The 19,504-nt window shown below is 42.0% G+C and overlaps 1 protein-coding gene across 2 annotated transcripts in view; it reads left to right on the plus strand.

Moving 5' to 3' along the window:
* LOC308305918 (scavenger receptor cysteine-rich type 1 protein M130-like) overlaps nucleotides 1–17,853 on the plus strand; it is a 39,256-nt gene extending 21,403 nt beyond the window's left edge. For both annotated transcript variants that reach the window (XM_080750814.1, XM_080750815.1), the window contains 2 exons: nucleotides 10,951–11,301; nucleotides 15,937–17,853. In XM_080750814.1, coding sequence (XP_080606940.1) covers nucleotides 10,951–11,301; nucleotides 15,937–16,253 — 668 coding nt within the window. In that variant the 3' untranslated portion in view covers nucleotides 16,254–17,853. The remainder of the gene's footprint in view (nucleotides 1–10,950; nucleotides 11,302–15,936) is intronic.
* Nucleotides 17,854–19,504: the final 1,651 nt, after the last annotated feature.

Genomic DNA, 19,504 nt, shown 5'->3' on the forward strand with positions numbered 1-19,504 from the left:
TGTGAGCTTGTAGATCGGCTATTTGGCTAAAGATCTTGGAATATGGATGCTAGGGTTCAGATGGTTGATATAAAACAAATGAGAAAAATGTTTCTATCACACAAAGACTTGGAGTAACTCTGACCCTATAGGGGTCCCGGACCCCCTGAAGACCTCTGATCTAAAACATGTAATATATAACAGTCTTGGCCTGCCTAAATCCATGGTTTGAAATAATTAGTTAATATGTGATATCAGAAAATACAATAGGCTCTAGATTATAGGTACCAAACATGTACAGTATAATGTCCTCAGTTAAGTTCACAGAAACAACAAACCAAAAGTTAAAATTGCTCCTAGGCTAGTTTGAGAAGATTTTAGAATATAGAGTAGCTAAAGAGGCCACTTACCATATTGAATTTAAGTTCCATCCGTGTGGTAAACTAAATAGGAAGAGCCACAATAGTAGATGTGTCTACTCCAACTCCCTGCTCCAAATGAAACGGTTAAAGACCAGTTTAGATTTAAAAAAAATGGTGGGAAGCACAGTGATTGGTTAGACACAGGGGCGGCCGGCAGGGGGGGCTAGCGGGGCCATTGCACAGGGCGCCACTTTGCGGGGGCGCCAGAAGAAGAAAAAGGAAAAAAAAAGTAAAGTGACGGCCCTGCAGAGCAGACATAAGATCAACAGTCCACTCAGACCGAATACAACAACACCCCCTGGTGGTAGTGATAGAGGCTGGCAGCTCCAGGCAGCCCCCCCCCCCCTCCCCTCCTGATGTGATGTCATATCCACGCGCCAGTATTGAAATTGAAAACAACATCTGTTAAAAATAAAGCATGGAGTTCGAGCTCTTCACTACTATGGACGTGACTACCGGTAGATATTATAATATAGCTGCTTGCCCTGAAACATCACATGGAGAGGATCATTTTGTACCTGACTTCCTCTACAAAACACAGACGTCACCTCAGGCTCTATCAGCCAGGACTTTGTCTCAATGTGCGTGACTGTGAAAGAACCATTTCTCCTGACCAGCCCAAGGTAAGACTAAGACAGTCAGATCATGCTTTTATAAACCCTATTATATTAAGCCCAAAATGGTTCTGCCGCCGTGTAGAACCGAACCGCTTTTAACTTGAAAAAATGCATAATTTGCCAGCTAATAACTTGAAAAAATGCATAATTTGCCTGCAAATAACCGGCCGCGCTTCGCGCGGCCATAGGGCGGCGCTATACTACCTCGCCTAGGGCGCAATATACATACCAACCGCCACTGGTTAGACAGGACAGTAGGGGCTGCCTGTATTCACATGGTAATGACATTCTAACACCTCATTGGTCTACTGTGAGTGTGTGTGTGTGTGTGTGTGTGTGTGTGTGTGTGTGTGTGTGTGTGTGTGTGTGTGTGTGTGTGTGTGTGTGTGTGTGTGTGTGTTACACTAGGTGTGGCTAGTGTATACAGATAAGATTTTTAAAAGTTCATCTGAATAAACAAAGGGAGACAGAGACAGTTTCACACACACACACACACACACACACACACACACACACACACACACACACACACACACACACACACACACACACACACACACACACACACACACACAACACACACACACACACAGCAGAGACACAATGGAAAACCATGCAAGGCACCAATCTGCTCACCAGGAGTAACAGGGGTTCAGAGTCTCAATGACTCTTCAACACTAACTCTGGGGAGCCTGAGTTTGAACCCTCTGGAAATCCTCTGTGTTCTAATGCCGGTTTCTCTACCCCTAAGCCACTGCCGCCTTGTAAAAGTACACATAGTATCAAACGTACTTGACCCAGGCCAGAACAGACCTTTTAATAGCTTCCAAAATAGCCAATCTACAATCTTGTGGTGATATAGTGATGTAATGGTGTGTAGACAGGCCTGTATTTAGGGTTGATTAGGCCCCCTACCAAAACATGATTAACTAAAACTACCCAAACTAGGAATTATGACACACATATTATTGGCATAATTTAAAGCACATGAGGAAAAAGCAAGGCTGTACACTGAGAATGACAGGAAAAACTAATAATATAGGGCATTAATGACTTTTTGCAAGTCAACTTGTCTTTTGATTAACCAAAAGATATGTGGGTCAGTTAATATATGGATAATATGTGCCAAGTAAACCCAAAGCATACGTGGACCAGTTAAACATAAGGCTAATATGGGCCAAATTAAACAAAAACATGTATGTGCCAGTTAATATAAAGCTAATCTGGGCCAAATAAACCCAAAACACACATGGGCCAGTTAACTATATGGCTAATCTGGGCCAAATGAACCAAAACACACATGGGCCAGTTAACTATATGGCTAATCTGGGCCAAATGAACCAAAACACACATGGGCCAGTTAACTATATGTCTAATCTGGGCCAAATGATCCAAAACATATATGGGCCAGTTAACTATATGGCGAATCTGGGCCAAATAAACCAAACCACAATTGGCCCACATGTGGCGTGCCATAACATAAACAGTGCCGTCATTGCCAGACCTGGCCCACATCCGGTTCACATACCACTTGCCGAAGCCAGAGGTAGGCCAGACATGCCGGATTGCAGCCACATTTGGCCCAGACCCCTCTGCTATGTGGGATATATATATATATATTTTATATTCTTTTTATTTTAATATATTAAGTCATTTTGATAATAGTCGCATCCTTACAACAACTAAAATAACATAACATCATCATGTGGACGCTATAGTGATATATAATATATAATGTGCACCAAGCGTCCTTCCCTGCTCGCAGCTAAGCATGTCTCAGTGGGGAGTGTCATGTAATTCTAATTTAGTCCATTTACTTCCTGTAAGTAGACTTAAAGGGATATTTCACTTTAAAAAAATCGTTTTGTCATTTTATCATCTAATCAGGCTTTTATGAACACCCTGAACAGTTTTTAATTTGCTTCGTTCAATATTTAGATATTTGATGTAAATGTTATCAGGAGGCTTGATCCAGAGCTGCTCCCCACACACACGCATTGTAACTTCAAACTCCATTTCAACCATGATAGATTCATTAAAAACACCCATTATTTTTTTCTGGTGACTCATAGTACCACCCTAATACGTGAGCTAATACGTGAACTTTTTTCATTTATTTGTAATAATTCTTTGGGAAAATGAAAAATATTTAATACAAAAATTAATTATTAAAAATAAATAGAAAAAGTTATCAAAAAAACGGCCTGCTCATGCATTAGGAGGGTAGTATGAGTCACCAGAAAAAATAATGGGTGTTTTTAATGAATCTATCATCTATCTATAAATGCGACAAATCTCTGCGTGTCTGTCTGTCTGCGTGTATGTAACCCGCGTATCTCGAGAACCGTTCGTCCCACCGGCTTCAGATTCGGCACGCGCGTTCCCCGGTTTTCCCGAACCGGCGCGAAACGTTCGGAATCTCCTTATGCGGGGTTGATTGTTGACATCAGGCTGTTCCGGAGGAAATCGGCGAAAGCTCTGACTCATTGTGACATCACTTCATAAAAGGCTCTGACATCACGTACGCCACATGAGTCAACAAAAAATCTCTGTGATTGTGTATGTATGTATGTAATCCGCGTATCTCGAGAACCGTTCGTCCCACGGGCACGCGCGTTCTCCATATATGGGCATAAAATGAATGCCCCCATATATGGGCATAAAATGGATTGCAGACAGACAGATACAGATATCTCCATATATGGACATAAATGGACAGAGGCAAACAGATGGTCAAAGATCTCCATATATGAGCATAAAATGGCCGCAGACAGACAGATACATATATCTCCATATATGGGCATAAATGGACACAGGCAAACAGATGTTCAAAACGGGTCCTATGACAACAGGTATAATGAGGTTTGCATTAAAGGGGGAACCGGCACTGTGTCTGCAACACAGTTGGAGGCACAGACAGATACTCCATATATGGGCATAAAATGGACGCAGATAGACAGATATCTCCATATATGGGCATAAAATGGACCCAGAACTATAACTGCAGTGATCTCCATATATGGACATAAAATGGACGCCGACAGACAGACAGACAGATACAGATATCTCCATATATGGGCATAAATGGACACAGGCAGACAGATGGTCAAAACGGGTCCTATGAAAACAGGTATAATGGGGTTTGCATTAAAGGGCGGGGCATTCATTCCCTATTTACATTGTTCCGAGTTGGCCAGGTCGCCGACTAGACGCTGGGCCGCCCGGTTAAAATGGAGTTTGAAGTTACAATGGATGTGTATGTGGAGAGGAAGTTGGCCTGGAGGGCCTAGTAACATTTACATCAAATATCTAAATATTGAATTAAGTAAATTAAAAACTATCCAGGGTGTTCATAAAAGCCTGATTAGACTATAAAATGACCAAAGGTTTTTTTGAAAGTGGAATATCCCTTTAACAATAAAACCAATTGCCTATATAATCATATTACGGCAGGGTCTTATTTTGAAATCCACCGTTACAGGAAATGCTTCAGCGTGTTGTTATTGGCTACTTGTTAGAGTTGTTGCAGCCTACAAGATGTATACAGGAATCACGTGGATTATACTGACACAAGCGTTTGACTAATCTAAACTAAAGTTCATATTTATGATATGAAAACCATGCTCCTGGGACTTAAAACAATGCACAGCGTTTGAAAGCAGCAATGGGTGAGTGGACTGGTTAATTACCTTCTGCTGGTTTGGCTGTTGTTGTTGTGGGAGAAGCGTCAGTAGCTACAGAGCTCTGATAAAAAGTTGACGTGCACTTAAACATTTCGGTCTTTTCTCTTCATAGTTGTTTATTTTGTCTTGCACCAGTGACTAGGCTACTGGGTCTGCAATATCTCTCTGTTGATACATTAGCGTTGTGCTCCGTGTGTACTGTGTATAGTCCTGTGTGTCAGTGTTGTCAATTAAAATAAGCATCTCATGCCGTCATGTTAACGGCTTCTTCTCTAATATGCCATTCTGTTTTTGCACGGTTGGAATTAGCTTTCTGTGATGGATGGAATAAATCCACATTCAAAGACTTATTTGACATGTATTTAATGACGCTGGGCTGAGCTGGGCTGTGAAAATTGATACTCGTCTTGCGGGGCAGGCTGGGCTGGGTCAGAAAATGAAATTTGCGGGGGCAGGCGGTCCATAAAAAACCCTGACCTGCGCATCACTAGTGGACGCCACACATTAATTGATTATTTAATCATGCAAAGAAACCCAACCCAAATCGCACCAGGATGCCCGATCCAACCCGAAAAACATGGATTATTTTTCGTGCACCGCGCGATAGTGCCCACCCAGATGGGCGCAGGCCTAGCCGGTGGTTCAATTCTGTCTACGCCACTGCAGAGGACCCGGCGAGATCTGCCGGGCAGCATAGAATGTCCGCGTTAGCTTAGACTATCCAAGCAGTGAATCAATATAGTAGTAGTAGTAGTAGTAGTAGTATTTCTAAAAATAAAAAAAATAACGCCAACTGTGCTAGAATTGGTGTTGCATATTCATTGAGTACATGATAAATAAACGTTACTTATAATATTTACCCAATGACTTACTGCGGCGTGGTTCTGGAGCTAACAGTACTGCAGGGCTCAATACCCTAATGCTAGATAGGACTGTGTAGAGGTCAGCGATTAGTAGGTGTTGCCAAGTCTGCACTCTAAAAAGGCTGCACGTACAATTAGTATAGTTCCTCTTTTTCAACACAATACTTCTCCAACATGACCTCTCTGTCTGATCAGTGACTGCGGGCTGCCTTCCATCAGAAGTTTTTGTTCTGTCATCAGAGCCAGCATCTTTGTTTGGGGATTACGCAACAATGACTGTTGAGGCCAGGGTTTCCCTGGAATGACACTGTGATGATGCCAATCAGTAGCTTCTATGCCTCCCCACTCTGCCTTTCACTGCCTTGGGTGCATTCTGCCATATTGATCCCTTGTAGAGGTCATCCTTGCACCTGTCTGTTCTCCTGTAGGCTGCATAACTCCACTCGCTGCTCCTTCAGATTCAACACGTGCCTCACCCTGGTGGATTTTAAGGCACACCATCTTCTGGGCTGGATGGCAGATGCACACTAGCACCTGACAATGTGTTGCTCATGGGGTCTCTCACCCTGGAAGTATAAAAAAAATGTTTTTCTAGCGTAGCGATCCATATTTTCTTTTCAAGACTAAATTGTAGAGATGCAATTTATGGCTCTTTGAAGTGAGCCAGACTTGAAAGAGCCGTTCAAAAGACTGGCTCATTTGGCTCTTTTGGCACATTGCATATTTATATATTTTTGTTGAAACATGAATCCACAAGGTGGCACGGTCTGGCACCACATTCCTCTGCTGACAGTTGAGATCACAATTTTGTATTTACCCTTTTTATAAAACATCTGTGTGTAAATTAAGCTACCTTGACTAATGTTATTCATGCAACACCTTAAAAAAAAAACAAGCAGGCAACAATGAACTCGCTCTTCCCTCCCTAGTGGCGTATAGCCAGGATTTACCAACTGGCTAGGCCTGGCACAATGTGAGCTTGTACATCGGCTATTTTGAAATAGCAAACATTTAAATATTTACAGCCACAGGGACATAATACAGTCATTTGTCATGGAAGTGGACTTCCCAAGCAATATGGAGACGTTTTAATTATAGAATTGTCTAAGCTATGATCAAATCAAACTGTAGTGTCTTAATTTGCTTCCTAGATAGCTGCACATTGCCGCGCCGCACCGCGCATTGCGGCGCCGGTGGCGCCGCACCGCGTCGCGAGCCAATTCAGCCAAATGAACGTCTCCCTACTCCGTGAACCGGATCCCATCGTTCACTTCAAAGAAACGTTCAAAAGATTCGATTTGTTCGCGAACGTCGCATCTCTACTAAATTGAGTTAAACTGACAGAGAAGATACGTAGATCTGCCCCTTATAAACATAGGAATTAGGATGTTAAGTAGCAGCTTGTAATGAAGCACAACTCAAATACAATAGAGCCCGATATAGACTGAGGAGACAGAAGGCATTTCAGAAATGTATAAGAAGGGAATATCTTAAAAAGTCCTGGAATAAATTCCTTACCAAAACATTTTTTCATCAATGTGTTTGTAAAGATGTCTAGTAACACATCCCACAAAGCCTGAAATTCAGTTTCCCTAGGAGAATCAGTTACAGCTGATGAAAGTTGGAGATCCATTAAATTAACTATAGAGGATAAAACACACCAAAATAAATATAGTCCGGGAGCCAAATGGTGATTTTTGGCTGAACGTGGATTCGCCTGTAAAAGTTTTTTTCTCAACTGATTCTTGGGGGGACCTCTTAACCCTTAAGTGCTGTTCGGGTCATTTTGACCCGTTTTACATTTTCATTTGGAAAAAAAAGGTAGAAGTTTAAATTGTTTCCACCTGAAACTCACTGGCCTTAAAGATTCTTCTGAGATGAACATGTAAAAAAAATATTTTTGCACTACACCCATGCTACACCCCCCTCATATTTTTTGAACCTTAAGTGCTGTTCGGGTCATTTTGACCCGGGAGCACAGATGCACAGAAATACACAGTATTATGCCAAAACACAGACACTCAGTCACCCCCACTTCTAACACCCCCCTTCCGAAGCCCCATTCCGCACCCTCCCCCCCCTTCTGCACCCCCCCCCCCGATGCACAGAAATGCAAGGAATCATGTTGGGGCGGCTGTAGCTCAGGAGGTAGAGTGGGTTGGCCAATGCTCCATGGGTCAGTGGTTCAAATCCCAGCTTCTCCTGTCTACATGTCGAAGTGTCCTTCGGCAAGACACTGAACCCCAAGTTGCCTCCGGTGAGCTGGTTGGTGCCTTGCATGGTTTCTACCGCCACTGGTGTATGAATGTGTGTGTGAATGGGTGAATGTAATGCACATTGTAAAGCGCTTTGGATAAAAGCGCTATATGAATGCACCATTTACCATTTACCATTTACCATGTACAAACACAGATACACAATCACCCCCTAACCCCTTCCACCCCTCCCCCCTCCAACCCCCCTCACCTCACCTTACCCCCTCCCCTCCAAACCCCCCAACCGAACCCCCCCCACCTCCCTCCCACCCCCCCTCCCCCGCCACCCCAGATGCACAGAAATAAAAGAAAGCATGTATACTGTCCCACCCCCCCTCCCCCGCCACCCCAGATGCACATAAATAAAAGAAAGCATGTATACTGTATTATAACACAGACACAGTCACCTCCTTCCCCCCCTCCCCCCTCCTATCGCCCTCACCCCCCCCACACCCTTCACCCCCTCTCCTCCTCACCCCTCACCTCCTCACCCCTCACCCTCACCCCTCACGTATCTGAAGTTTTCCTTGTGACGGTACTGTATCTAGGGGAAATTTTACATTATTTTACATAAACATAAGGTGCTGTAAAGTAACACTGTAATTCAGGGTTGCTGTGGATGAAAATGTTGTTTACAGGGGTGCCCTGAGACCAAAGTGTTTGAAAACCTGTCCTAGTGTATACGTTCAAGTGTATATTCATATGTGACGTTCATGTGTGTTCACATGTGTGTTCAGCTCTATGTGAGAATGATGTCCTGTTCTTGAACCACAAGTATTCAATTAATGGGCATGTTGGGAAAAAAAAAGTTCATAAAAATATTGTCTGATTTTCATTTTGTCCTATAAGCATGAGCAATATTGCCCAGTATTAAATAAAGTAGTTTTTTACATGAATTTCAGCGAAATCATTAAAAATGCCTAGCTCTTTCAGTGTTTAATGTGATATAGCAAAGCAGAAATGCAAATATTTACCATATATATCATATGAATTGATTGGTATTGAGTCAAAGTCAATGTATCATGATGATTTGTTAAGTAAAAATTTATATTAGTGTTTTTTTTTTAAACCAAATATCCCCCGGGTCAAAATGACCCGAACAGAACGAAGGTGTAGTGAATCTGAACAGAACTTAAGGGTTAAGGATTCAAGATGATGACCAGTGATATCCATTGAGCATTATTCATTATTAACCCCTTAATGCCTGAAACAAAAGAAATCCACCCAGGAGGAAAATACCCAGAAAAAGATTTTTTTTCTGGGTATTTAAGGAGGATCTGAGGGGTCTAACTAGGGGTTTGTCATGATGCTGAATCCATTGCAGGCATTTGTTTTGCACAAAAAACATTCCGTGGGCTAGAAATGGCCTCAGAAAACAATACACGTATGGGTGAGTATTCATGTTAGTCGGAGGACTTAGGGTTTTTGTTCTCGTGCTAATCAGTCTAAAAGTGCAAAGTTTGCACAGATGTAGCTCAGGGCATGCTCTAATGATTTAGCTAGGGCGCCCGAGTCGGCGACCTTCGGGGTCACCACAGCACCCTCAAAACTCTGACTCATCACTTTTCATCACTAAAGTCGATGGGAGCCCAACTTGATTTGGCCGCTGTGGCGACCCCGAATGTCGCAGACTCGGGCGCCCTAGCTAAATCATTAGAGCATGCCCTGAGCTACATCTGTGCAAAATTTTGCACTTTTAGACTGATTAGCACGAGAAAAAAAACCCTAAGGCCTCCGACTAACATGAATACTCACCCATATGTGTATTGTTTTCTGAGGCCATTTCTAGCCCACAGAATGTTTTTTGTGCAAAACAAATGCCTGCAATGGATTCAGCATCATGACAAACCCTGTGGTAGAAATATTTATAGTGTACTAAATATGTGTATGTAGTCTAAATCTCTCACAAGGCTACTCATTTACATTTAGATGTACCTGCAGCTGTCAATCTAACAGCTGAGTTCTCTCCCTCATCTATGCTTAGGCTACTTCACTCCGTCAGCATAATCTGTACTGTGTGTAACTATGTCTATGTTGCTTTATCTTTAGAACATAACCTTATAAGACCATGTTAACATGTTAGAATAGCATCTTGGACTATAAGAGCTGTATGGTAATGGTACTAAGAGAGGCTTGTGCCCAGAGGGGCTGACAGGAGAGGCCAGGAGGCCTTCTCCCCTGATCCTGTGAATGCTGACACTATGTTCAACTATTTGCCTCTTTGGAATAAATCTTTGTCAACTCTTCAAATCCTTCATCCTTGTGGAACATTAATTAATTTCTATCATAACCCCTAGTTAGACCCCTCAGATCCTCCTTAAATACCCAGAAAAAACATATTTTTCTGGGTATTTTCCTCCTGGGTGGATTTCTTTTGTTTCAGGCATTAAGGGGTTAATAATACAAAATGCTCAATGGATATCACTGGTCATCATCTTGAATCCTTAAGAGGTGACCCCAAGCTACAAGAATCAGTTGAGAAAAAAACTTTTACAGGCGAATCCACGTTCACCCCCGCGGCTTCCGGACTAATATGCTTTAAGTAGCATGTGAGTGGTCAAACTAGGGTTTTTTAATGATTCTGAATCCATTGCAAGCATTTGTTTTGCACAAAAAACATTCCTTGGGGTAGAAACAGCCCCCATACAATTATTGTTTAGTGATGAGTCATCACTTTTCAAAGTTTTGTGGGAGCCGCCTTGACCCCAAGGAATGTTTTCCGTGCAAAACAAATGCTTGCAATGGATTCAAAATCATGAATGACCCCTCACATGCTACTTAAAGCATATTTATTTTGGTGTGTTTTATCCTGTATAGTTAATTTAATTGGACTCCAACTTTCATCAGCTGTAACTGATTCTCCTAGGGAAACTGAATTTTGTGGGATGTGTTACTAGACACCTATACAAACACGTTGGTGAATAAATATTTTGGTAAGGAATTTATTCCAGGATATGACACTAATTCTGAAGATATTCCCTTCTTAGTAGTACCTGGCTTTGATGTGCATTTCAAAGCTGGTGGTTCAAACAGTACAACAATTATGTACACTATTTCTTGTTTAATTATTTTCTATATATTTGATCTCTAAACGATTGTCTACTATAATTACACATCACATCTTGTTACAGATCTGCTGTTTAAACCAAACATCACCCTCTTCCGCTCCATAAATGGGATTTCTGAGAGCCAGCAGCAGCAGCAGCAGCAGCAGCAGCAGCAGCAGCTTGTGGTGGAGGGTTCAAACTTCACCATCAGCTGCTCCATCCAGCCACAGTACCCAGGAGGCTCCTTCCACCTCACCTTCACTGGATCCAATGCAACACACAACCACACCCAGCCAGCTGTCAGTCACTCTGCCAACTTCCTGTTTCCTGCAGCAGACCACACCCACCAAGGGAACTACAGCTGCGTTTTTCACATCAGTGTTTTCAATCATAACTTCTCCTCTGGGAGTGAGTTAATCTCTCTCACTGTCACAGGTAACCTGAATAAAAATGTTCATCATGACACAGTAATAAACTCAGTCAAACAGTCAAATGTGAAATAGCGGGGCAGTTAAGGAGAACAATACTTCAGTTCTGGAAAGAAGCACCAAAATTTGACAGAGTGTACCTCTTGGGTCATTCTTTAGAAAAATCACATTAGACACTTAATTTTCAAAATGGCCACCAGTTTTAAAGATGGCCGCCTTTTCGGATATGTTTTACAGTACGCCAGCCAGTTAATATCGAATTTTCATAATATTAGCGTTGTTTCGTAGGTTTTAAAACATCCTGAGTTCATTTATTACACTTTTAAAGCAGCCAGAATAATCTTTCTGACTTTTGGTTGGGGTCTTTCCTCACCTGGGACCCCCCAGACAGACCCCTGAGCCTATTTCAGTAATCGCTCTGCTCCTGCTCCAGAACAATGTTAAATTAGATCTGAAATATGCTCTGAAATCAAAAAAGGACTAGTAGCAAATAACAGAGGTCTTCCACGGGGGGTCCGGGACCCCTGGGTGGGGTCCTCAGAGCTACTACAGGGGGCCTGCCAAATTTTACATTTGAAACTTCGAATGTTTTTATGTATCCTGGTTTTATGTATTGTACTTTGATGGTTTATTAGTATTCTCAGTATTATTTATATGTTTTTTTGTGTTAAACAGTTTTATTACCCGGCCTGTTTCAATGCTTGATTCTGATTGGTCGAGCGCTGAAATCAGAGGTCTGTTATTTCTGGATAGCAGACCGCTCGGCTCAATAACAGACCGCTGCCTAATCAAAGACTCAGAGCACCTGCTGCAGTCAAACTGCACTGCGTGAATCTTGTGCTGTATCCAACATGTCAGCCATGAAAACAAACACACAGCGACATTTACAACTAAACGTTGCTCTGAAGAATGTTTTTAAAAATATTTTAAGCGAGAAATAGACGACGTAGTGTCAGAAAATGGACCTTATCTAATCAGCACTTCCTTGTTTTCCAAGGCGACCGTGTCGCGCTGGGAGGACGCCCAGCGCAACACTTGTGGAACACGTCCAGCCGTCTGTAAACAAGGAAATACTTTGTTTTGTTTTTAGTTTTGAGTCAAATTATTAATTTGATTTAGTAGCCTCGGGGAGTTATCAGTCCGTCGGGATGTTATATATGAACAACCCCCGCGGAGCCAGTATTTATCCCTTACATGGTTGACAGCTGTTACTGCAGGGATTGCAATAATGAAGGTATTGCAACTTTTCACTTTTGGGGGCAGAACAACATTTCCATTTATTGCACTGCACTCACACTGACAACACACAGACAGAGACAGAGACACAGACAGAGACACAGACACAGACACAGACACAGACACACACACACACACACACACACACACACACACACACACACACACACACACACACACACACACACACACACACACACACCTCTGTTATCGTCACCCCAAAACCCTCACCTTATCCTCTTATAGAGCCCATGGTCAATTACGCCCAAAGAGATTCACTACAATACAGTCATTTCAGACATGCAGGATATATTTGTCCTCCAACCTAATAGTGTTGACACAGTCTCCACCATAGCATAGAGTGAAAGGCAGGTTAATTGAGCAGCTGCACCGTCCACAACCTGCTTTGCAGACACATTTGATGAGCTCAAGTACTGCCTTTGGAGCAGGGAGAGCAAGAAACCTAACTGGAATTTACCCTCTACAGGGCAATTTGTCAGGTATGATTTATCCTGCATTGTGACGGAGTTGGCACGGAGGTAATGTGGTAGCAGTGCAGCACGAGTTGGAGGTAGCATCTCACCCTCCAAGTTCTTTGACAGAAATTGTTCCCATCTGAGTAATCCCAGGGTTGTTGGACCTTTTGAACTGTAAACATGGCATGCAAAATGTTCCGACTTCAATGTTGATGGAAGCTCACCATTTATAAGCTCAGGAGGAATGGCCTTGCCAAGGTCCTTGATGGCTTGGTCATCATCATCATCATCAAGTCATGACCCACTCAAGGCATTGACCCATGTCTTTTTGGTGATTCCAACAAATGTTCTTCCCCAGTCAGCACCTGAAAAACTATGTACGCAAAGGAACTCTTGACATTTGTACCATCCAATAACTTGAACTCACTCGAATATATACATTTCCTTTTTTTTGTACCGGAGGCAAGGACTTGATAAGGAATCGGGGTATCAGCCTCTTCATGTGTTTGCACTTGCTCAAAATCATGTCCCTTGATGAAGGTATCGTATTATGATGCCTACTTTGTCATACCTGACAAATTTCCCTGAGCTTCCATCAATTGAAAGAAATAGATGGAATTCAGAGAGTGGAGGGTATGTTCCAGTCAGGTTTCTTGCCCTCCCTGCTCCAAAGGCAGTACTTGAGCTCATCAAATGTGGCTGCAAAGCAGGTTACAAGGGAGGGTGCAGCTGCTCAAACAATAACCTGCCTTGCACTCCTCCCTGCAAATGCTATAGTGCAGGGGTGGGCAACTTTGATGATGGCGAGGGCCACTACTCCAGAGGGCCACATTGCATATTGCTACGTTCTACTTTGTCATTCTAGTATCTTATACAAAAGAAGCTAAAATAGCAGATCTACAAGCTCAAAACGCATCGCGATGCGATGCGTTTTGAGCTTGTAAATCGGCTATTTTTGCTTCTTTTGAATTAGAATCCTGAATATTTTATTTTTTATTTTTAAATTGGAATCCTGAAATCTAACATTTTGATAAAATTGTAATACTACTATACTGTCATTAAGCTACTAAGATAAACTGATGGAATTAAAGCAGGTCATGTTTGGAATTGTAACAGCTGAAATCAATAATATATTAGTATTCCGGTATTAACCTGTTGGCCGCATTAAGTGACGGTGGGGGCCGCATGTGGCCCCTGGGCCGCCAGTTGCCCATGTATGCTATAGTGGAAACTGTCAACATTATTAGGGAGGACATGTATAGTAGTGAATTTCTTTGGGTACAATTGACCGTGAGCTCTTAACACTCAGGACGCCACCATTCACTTACGCTTTATTTTGAAGAGCCCCGGAAGCTCCGTGCGTGTGCACGTGGGTGTACACTGACGATCCAAGATGGACGTCTGTTTGTTTACAAACGGTCGCGAAAACTAAAATCCTAACCGGGGCCGACCATCACGGCATAGTGTCGCCGTGAAGACAAGCTGATCTCGGCCTCCTCGGCGTTATTTGCACCTTATTTCGAGATAAAGCCGTTTTTATGTTTCAGTATAGAATAGGAGTCAATGGATAATGGCCGCTCTCGGTTGCTTCTGGCTGCGTTGCGTCATGACGTATGCAGTTTTTTCTTTCACCAGCACCCGTAGCAATTGTCTGAGATGCGGGTTACCATGGAAACCTTATCTCGTCTGTGAACGTGTTTGGCTACCGAAAGCAGCCAAACTGTTAAGAGGATAGGGTGCAGGTTTTGGGGTGACAATAACAAAGAGGTGTGTGTGTGTTGTGTTGTCAGTGTGAGTGCAGTGCAATAAATGGACATGTAAAGGCCCATTCCCACTGGGCCAGATAAACAGATAAAAAAAATCTCTTTCTCCAGATATTTTTCCATTCAAAGTGGATGGTAGATACAGATAAAAATAATATCTACCACAGATATTTGCCACCGATACTTTTATCTGTGGCAAATATTTGTTTTATCTGGCCCAGTGGGAATGGGCCTTTAGTCTGCGCGCCCAAAGTGAGAAGTTGCAATACCTTAATTCTTGCAATCCCTGCAGTAACACCTGTGAACCTGTCTGTCTAACACAAAAATGTTATAAATAATACTGAGATACTAATAAAAACAGTTTCAAATGTAAAAAATAAAGAAGAAAAACGTCCCTATCTAGATTCGGCAGGCCACCTGTAGTAGCTCTGAGGACCCCCTAGGGGTCCCGGACCCCCTGTGGAAGACCCCTGGGTATTTGCTACTACTCATTTTTGCTTTCAGAGCCCAGTTACAGCAACTTTGATGCTTCAGTTATGATCTAATTTAATATTGTTCTGGAGCAGGAGCAAAGCGATTACTGAGATAGGCTCAGGGGTCTGTTTGGGGGGTCCCAAGTGAGGAAAGACCCCAACCAAAAGTCAGAAAGGTTATTCTGGCTGCTTTAAAAGTGTAATAAATGAACTCAGGATGTTTTAAAACCTACAAAACAACTCTAATATTATGAAAATCAGACATTAACTGGCTGGCGTACTGTTCAGAGGCAGCCATCTTGGAAACATGGCAGCCATTTTGATTTTTCAGTGTCTAACGTGTTTTATCATAGGAACAACCCCTAAGGAGTACTTGTGAAAAGTTTTAGGTTTCTTTCCACTTGTGAAGTATTTTAGTGCAAAAATGCATTTATCTGCCCCGCTAAAAGTGACATGAAAACATGTATATAGCCTACAGAGGCCATTAACTCTGTGTATGGTGTACCAAATCACCATGACAACAAACCTGTTTGTTTAAATCAAACCATTGCACTTAAATGAATAGCAGCAACAAGAGAATGAAAGGACATCATCTATGCATTTCAAGAGCTAAACCAACCTGCTGTACAGCTAGAGATGTTTTATTCCAAAGTCATATCACATGTTTACTGCTTATTCTATTGTCTCTGTTCAGATTCTGGAAATGTCAGGTTGGTGGGAGGAATCAGTCACTGTATTGGTATACTGGAGATGAAACACCAGGAAGAATGGAGACCAGTGGCTGATTTGATGTCAGACTGGAACCAAGGGTCATCATCTGTAGTGTGTAGACAGCTGGATTGTGGCTCTTTTGTTTCAATAGAATTTACTTCTGGTTCTACACGTCAACCTGTATGGTGGATTACATCTCCCTGCGTTGGATCTGAATCTTCCCTGCAAGAGTGTAGTACAACTAAGTCTGGTTATTCGTGGGACAGACTGGAGCTGATCTGCTCAGGTAACAAACAATGACTTTAACAATTGTAACAACAAGGCTGGAATGCCTGTGCTAAACCCCTGACGAAAGTGGGGGAAGCTCTCTGTTGGAAAGGTGTCGACATACACACATTCCGATGGAAATTAGTGTCGGTACCATACCAGGTCTTACATAGATTTGGTATGTGAGGAGGAGGAGGAAGGATGAAGACGTTTTGCTGAAATACCCTCCCTCCGGTCTACGGATAAACAATAGCCTTCACCTTTGACCAGCGCAGCCAAATGGCTGAGTTCACCACTTTCACTTCAAACGATTTTGCGTTGTAGCGTGACCCACAACACGGCGGAGGAAGGACCCCCCCCCCCCCCCCCCCCCCCCCCAGTGAACTATTCAACTCAGTGAAACATTGACAAAATGTCACACGCAGAAAACACGCACAGACATCATTATCTGATGGCGTGAATTAGAAGTAAAGAGCGACGCCTTTTTCCTTTGTCTGAAAAGAAATGTGTTTTCCTTATATGCCCCGTGTTCTCGAAAACACGTCGGCTTCTCGACGACAACAGCGACGCACCATCCAGCCCGCAGTACGGACAGATGAGACCTGTGTATTGTAGGCCTACTGTTAACTGTCTGATCTCATGCGTCCGTTTTTGAAGCCAACGGACAACAGCATGCAGCCGTCTCATTTTTGAATAACGAGACTATTCACACGAGCATTTTACACCTTTTTGTAAACACACTGTAATAGCATTCATTTTCAGCAACTTTTCCTTTTATTTTTATTTTTATTTGATATTTCCCTGATCAGAGGTAAGCTTTGGTATAAAATGCCTTGTAATGAAGTCGCACGATGCGTTTATTGATAGCTTACCTCCACAGGGAATTCACTCATCTATATGGGACAAACCTGATGTACAGTTATTGAATTGACTTAGCAAAGTAATACAGTAACTCTACTTCTCTTTTCCTTCCTTTCTTTTATTTTTCTATGCTAAGAGCATCAAGTCTGAACGTAATCAATCAGTATTATCTCTTTTATTTGTTCATTTTAAATCTTATTAGGCAGAGGAAACACACTAATTAACTCCTAAATGTACGGAACGAGAGCGTTCATGTTAAAATAGAAGCCTTCCCTGCGAAGCATTTAGTTAATCTGTCTCTAACAGTTTTACAACGTTTTCCTATCCTTTTGTCTTAACGAGGACCGGGTCTCTTTCCCATGGATATTAATTATATGTCAAACAAGCCATGCGACTCATGATCGCATCTATGTTTGAGATATAAATCACTATAGGCTAATCGCTGAGCCATAGTTGTGAACATATCCATGCCAGGACACGCGATCCTCGCCAATCTTTTCTTGTGACTATCTATGATATAATCAATAAAGTTTTGATCTTATCTCACTCGGTTTGATATAGAGCAACGTCTGTAGTCTGAGATCTAATATACTTTCACCTAAAAGCATATTATAGAGAGGTCTGACTGACCGATCTTATTATCTATCACGTGGTCAATACACCACGGTATAGTCGCTTAAATTAGCTTGACTCCAGAGAATCGTTGTAGTGCATTTACATATTTGTAGGTAGACTAAAACGATTCTATGACGTTACCCTATTTTCTCCCGGCATGACAGCAAGTTTTGCTTAAATATGTTGTGCAAACCATTTATGATTTTTCAATAAATAAGTTTATATGAGATAATTTTAAAATCATATCTGGACATTCCCTTTATTACTGTGAATTGATATGTGAAACAACTGAAACATTACGTCATTACAAGAACCCACGCTGGCTAATACAGCGTGAAGAGGAATTATTTTCACAATAATACAATCATCGTATCATTGTGAACATAATCCCTTTCATTTATATAATTACTTTGACACTGTAGTAGGATACAGTGGAGTGTTATATGCTACACAATGACAGTATTATTATTTGTATATATGTTTTTATCTTTCATATCACTTGCATGTCTAAGCAGTAGCCTAAGCCTGACCGATTTTTTTGTAAGTACATTATCTTTGCTCATAAAGCTCTCATCCCTGACGCTATTTTTCGGCAAAATTGACCGCTCTCACCCCTCCTCCTGCAGAAGGTCTTCACACCTCCAGACCAACTGGAGACGTGTCATTGTTTAGTCCATGGGCCATACGAGTTGTCGGTATCAAAAAGGTGGCAAAGGTTACCATGCATTTTATAAAAGCTCTATATCTGTAGATTATATTTTGGTATGATAACCCTTTCTTAGACACAGCTAAATTGGTGTTATCAGCTGCTAGATTTGTTGTCCCATTAACTTTACATTACAGGGAAAAAAAAGCAAAAAATGAATCTGCTTTAAGTAGCATAATATGAGGGATCAAACTAGGGGGTTTTCATGATGCTGAATCCATTGCAAGCATCTGTTTTGCACAACAACAAAAAAAAAACATTCCTTGGGCTAAAAACTGTCCCACAAGACTATGGTTTAGTGATGAAAAGTGATGACCTTTCACACTTTTGTGGGGGCTGTTTTAGCCCCAGGAATGTTTTTTGTGCAAAACAGATGCTTGCAATGGATTCAGCATCATGAAAACCCCCTAGTTTGACCCCTCTTATGCTACTTTTTTCCTGTAATGTAAAGTTAATGGGACACCAACTCTAGCTGCTGATAACAACAATTTAGCTGTGTCTAAGAAAGGGTTATCATACCAAAATATAATCTACAGATATAGAGCTTTTCATAAATGCATGGTAACCTTTGCCACCTTTTTGATACCGACAACTTGTATGGTCCATGGAGTTAATGGGATCATTTGCATTTCATTGTCAGCTCGGAACCTGGCAAAGTGAACTCTCTCCTCTAAAAGAATATGTGTTCATAATAACTCCAGCCCGAACCCATGAACCTAACCTCTAAAATGTTGTTTACAATGTGCGCTGCTGTCTGCACTACCCGGTGCGCAGATGGTTGCAGTGGCATTGTCACTCACTATTTAAATAACAACTATTTATTATAATACAGCCCCATCGCAATATAAACACTTTCCCTCTTTTAGCAACCCCTCACAAATGCTCCTCTCTCGCGCACAGTAATCCTGTTTGGTAGTGGTTTTGGATCTCAATGGATAAGATACAAACGTCAACGTGCCTCTCTTTCTCTCTGTCTCTTTCTCTCTCTCTCGCTCTCTCCCTCTGTGGCACCGTCCCTTGCCCTCTCCCTCTCTTTCTCTCATTTATTCTCACTCTACCGTGAGCAGCTTGTCGCGGCGGCATTGTCACTCATTATTTAATA

The sequence above is a fragment of the Nannobrachium achirus genome (genome assembly GCF_963921795.1).
Source record: "Nannobrachium achirus genome assembly, chromosome: 2".
NCBI classification, from domain to species: Eukaryota; Metazoa; Chordata; class Actinopteri; order Myctophiformes; family Myctophidae; genus Nannobrachium; species Nannobrachium achirus.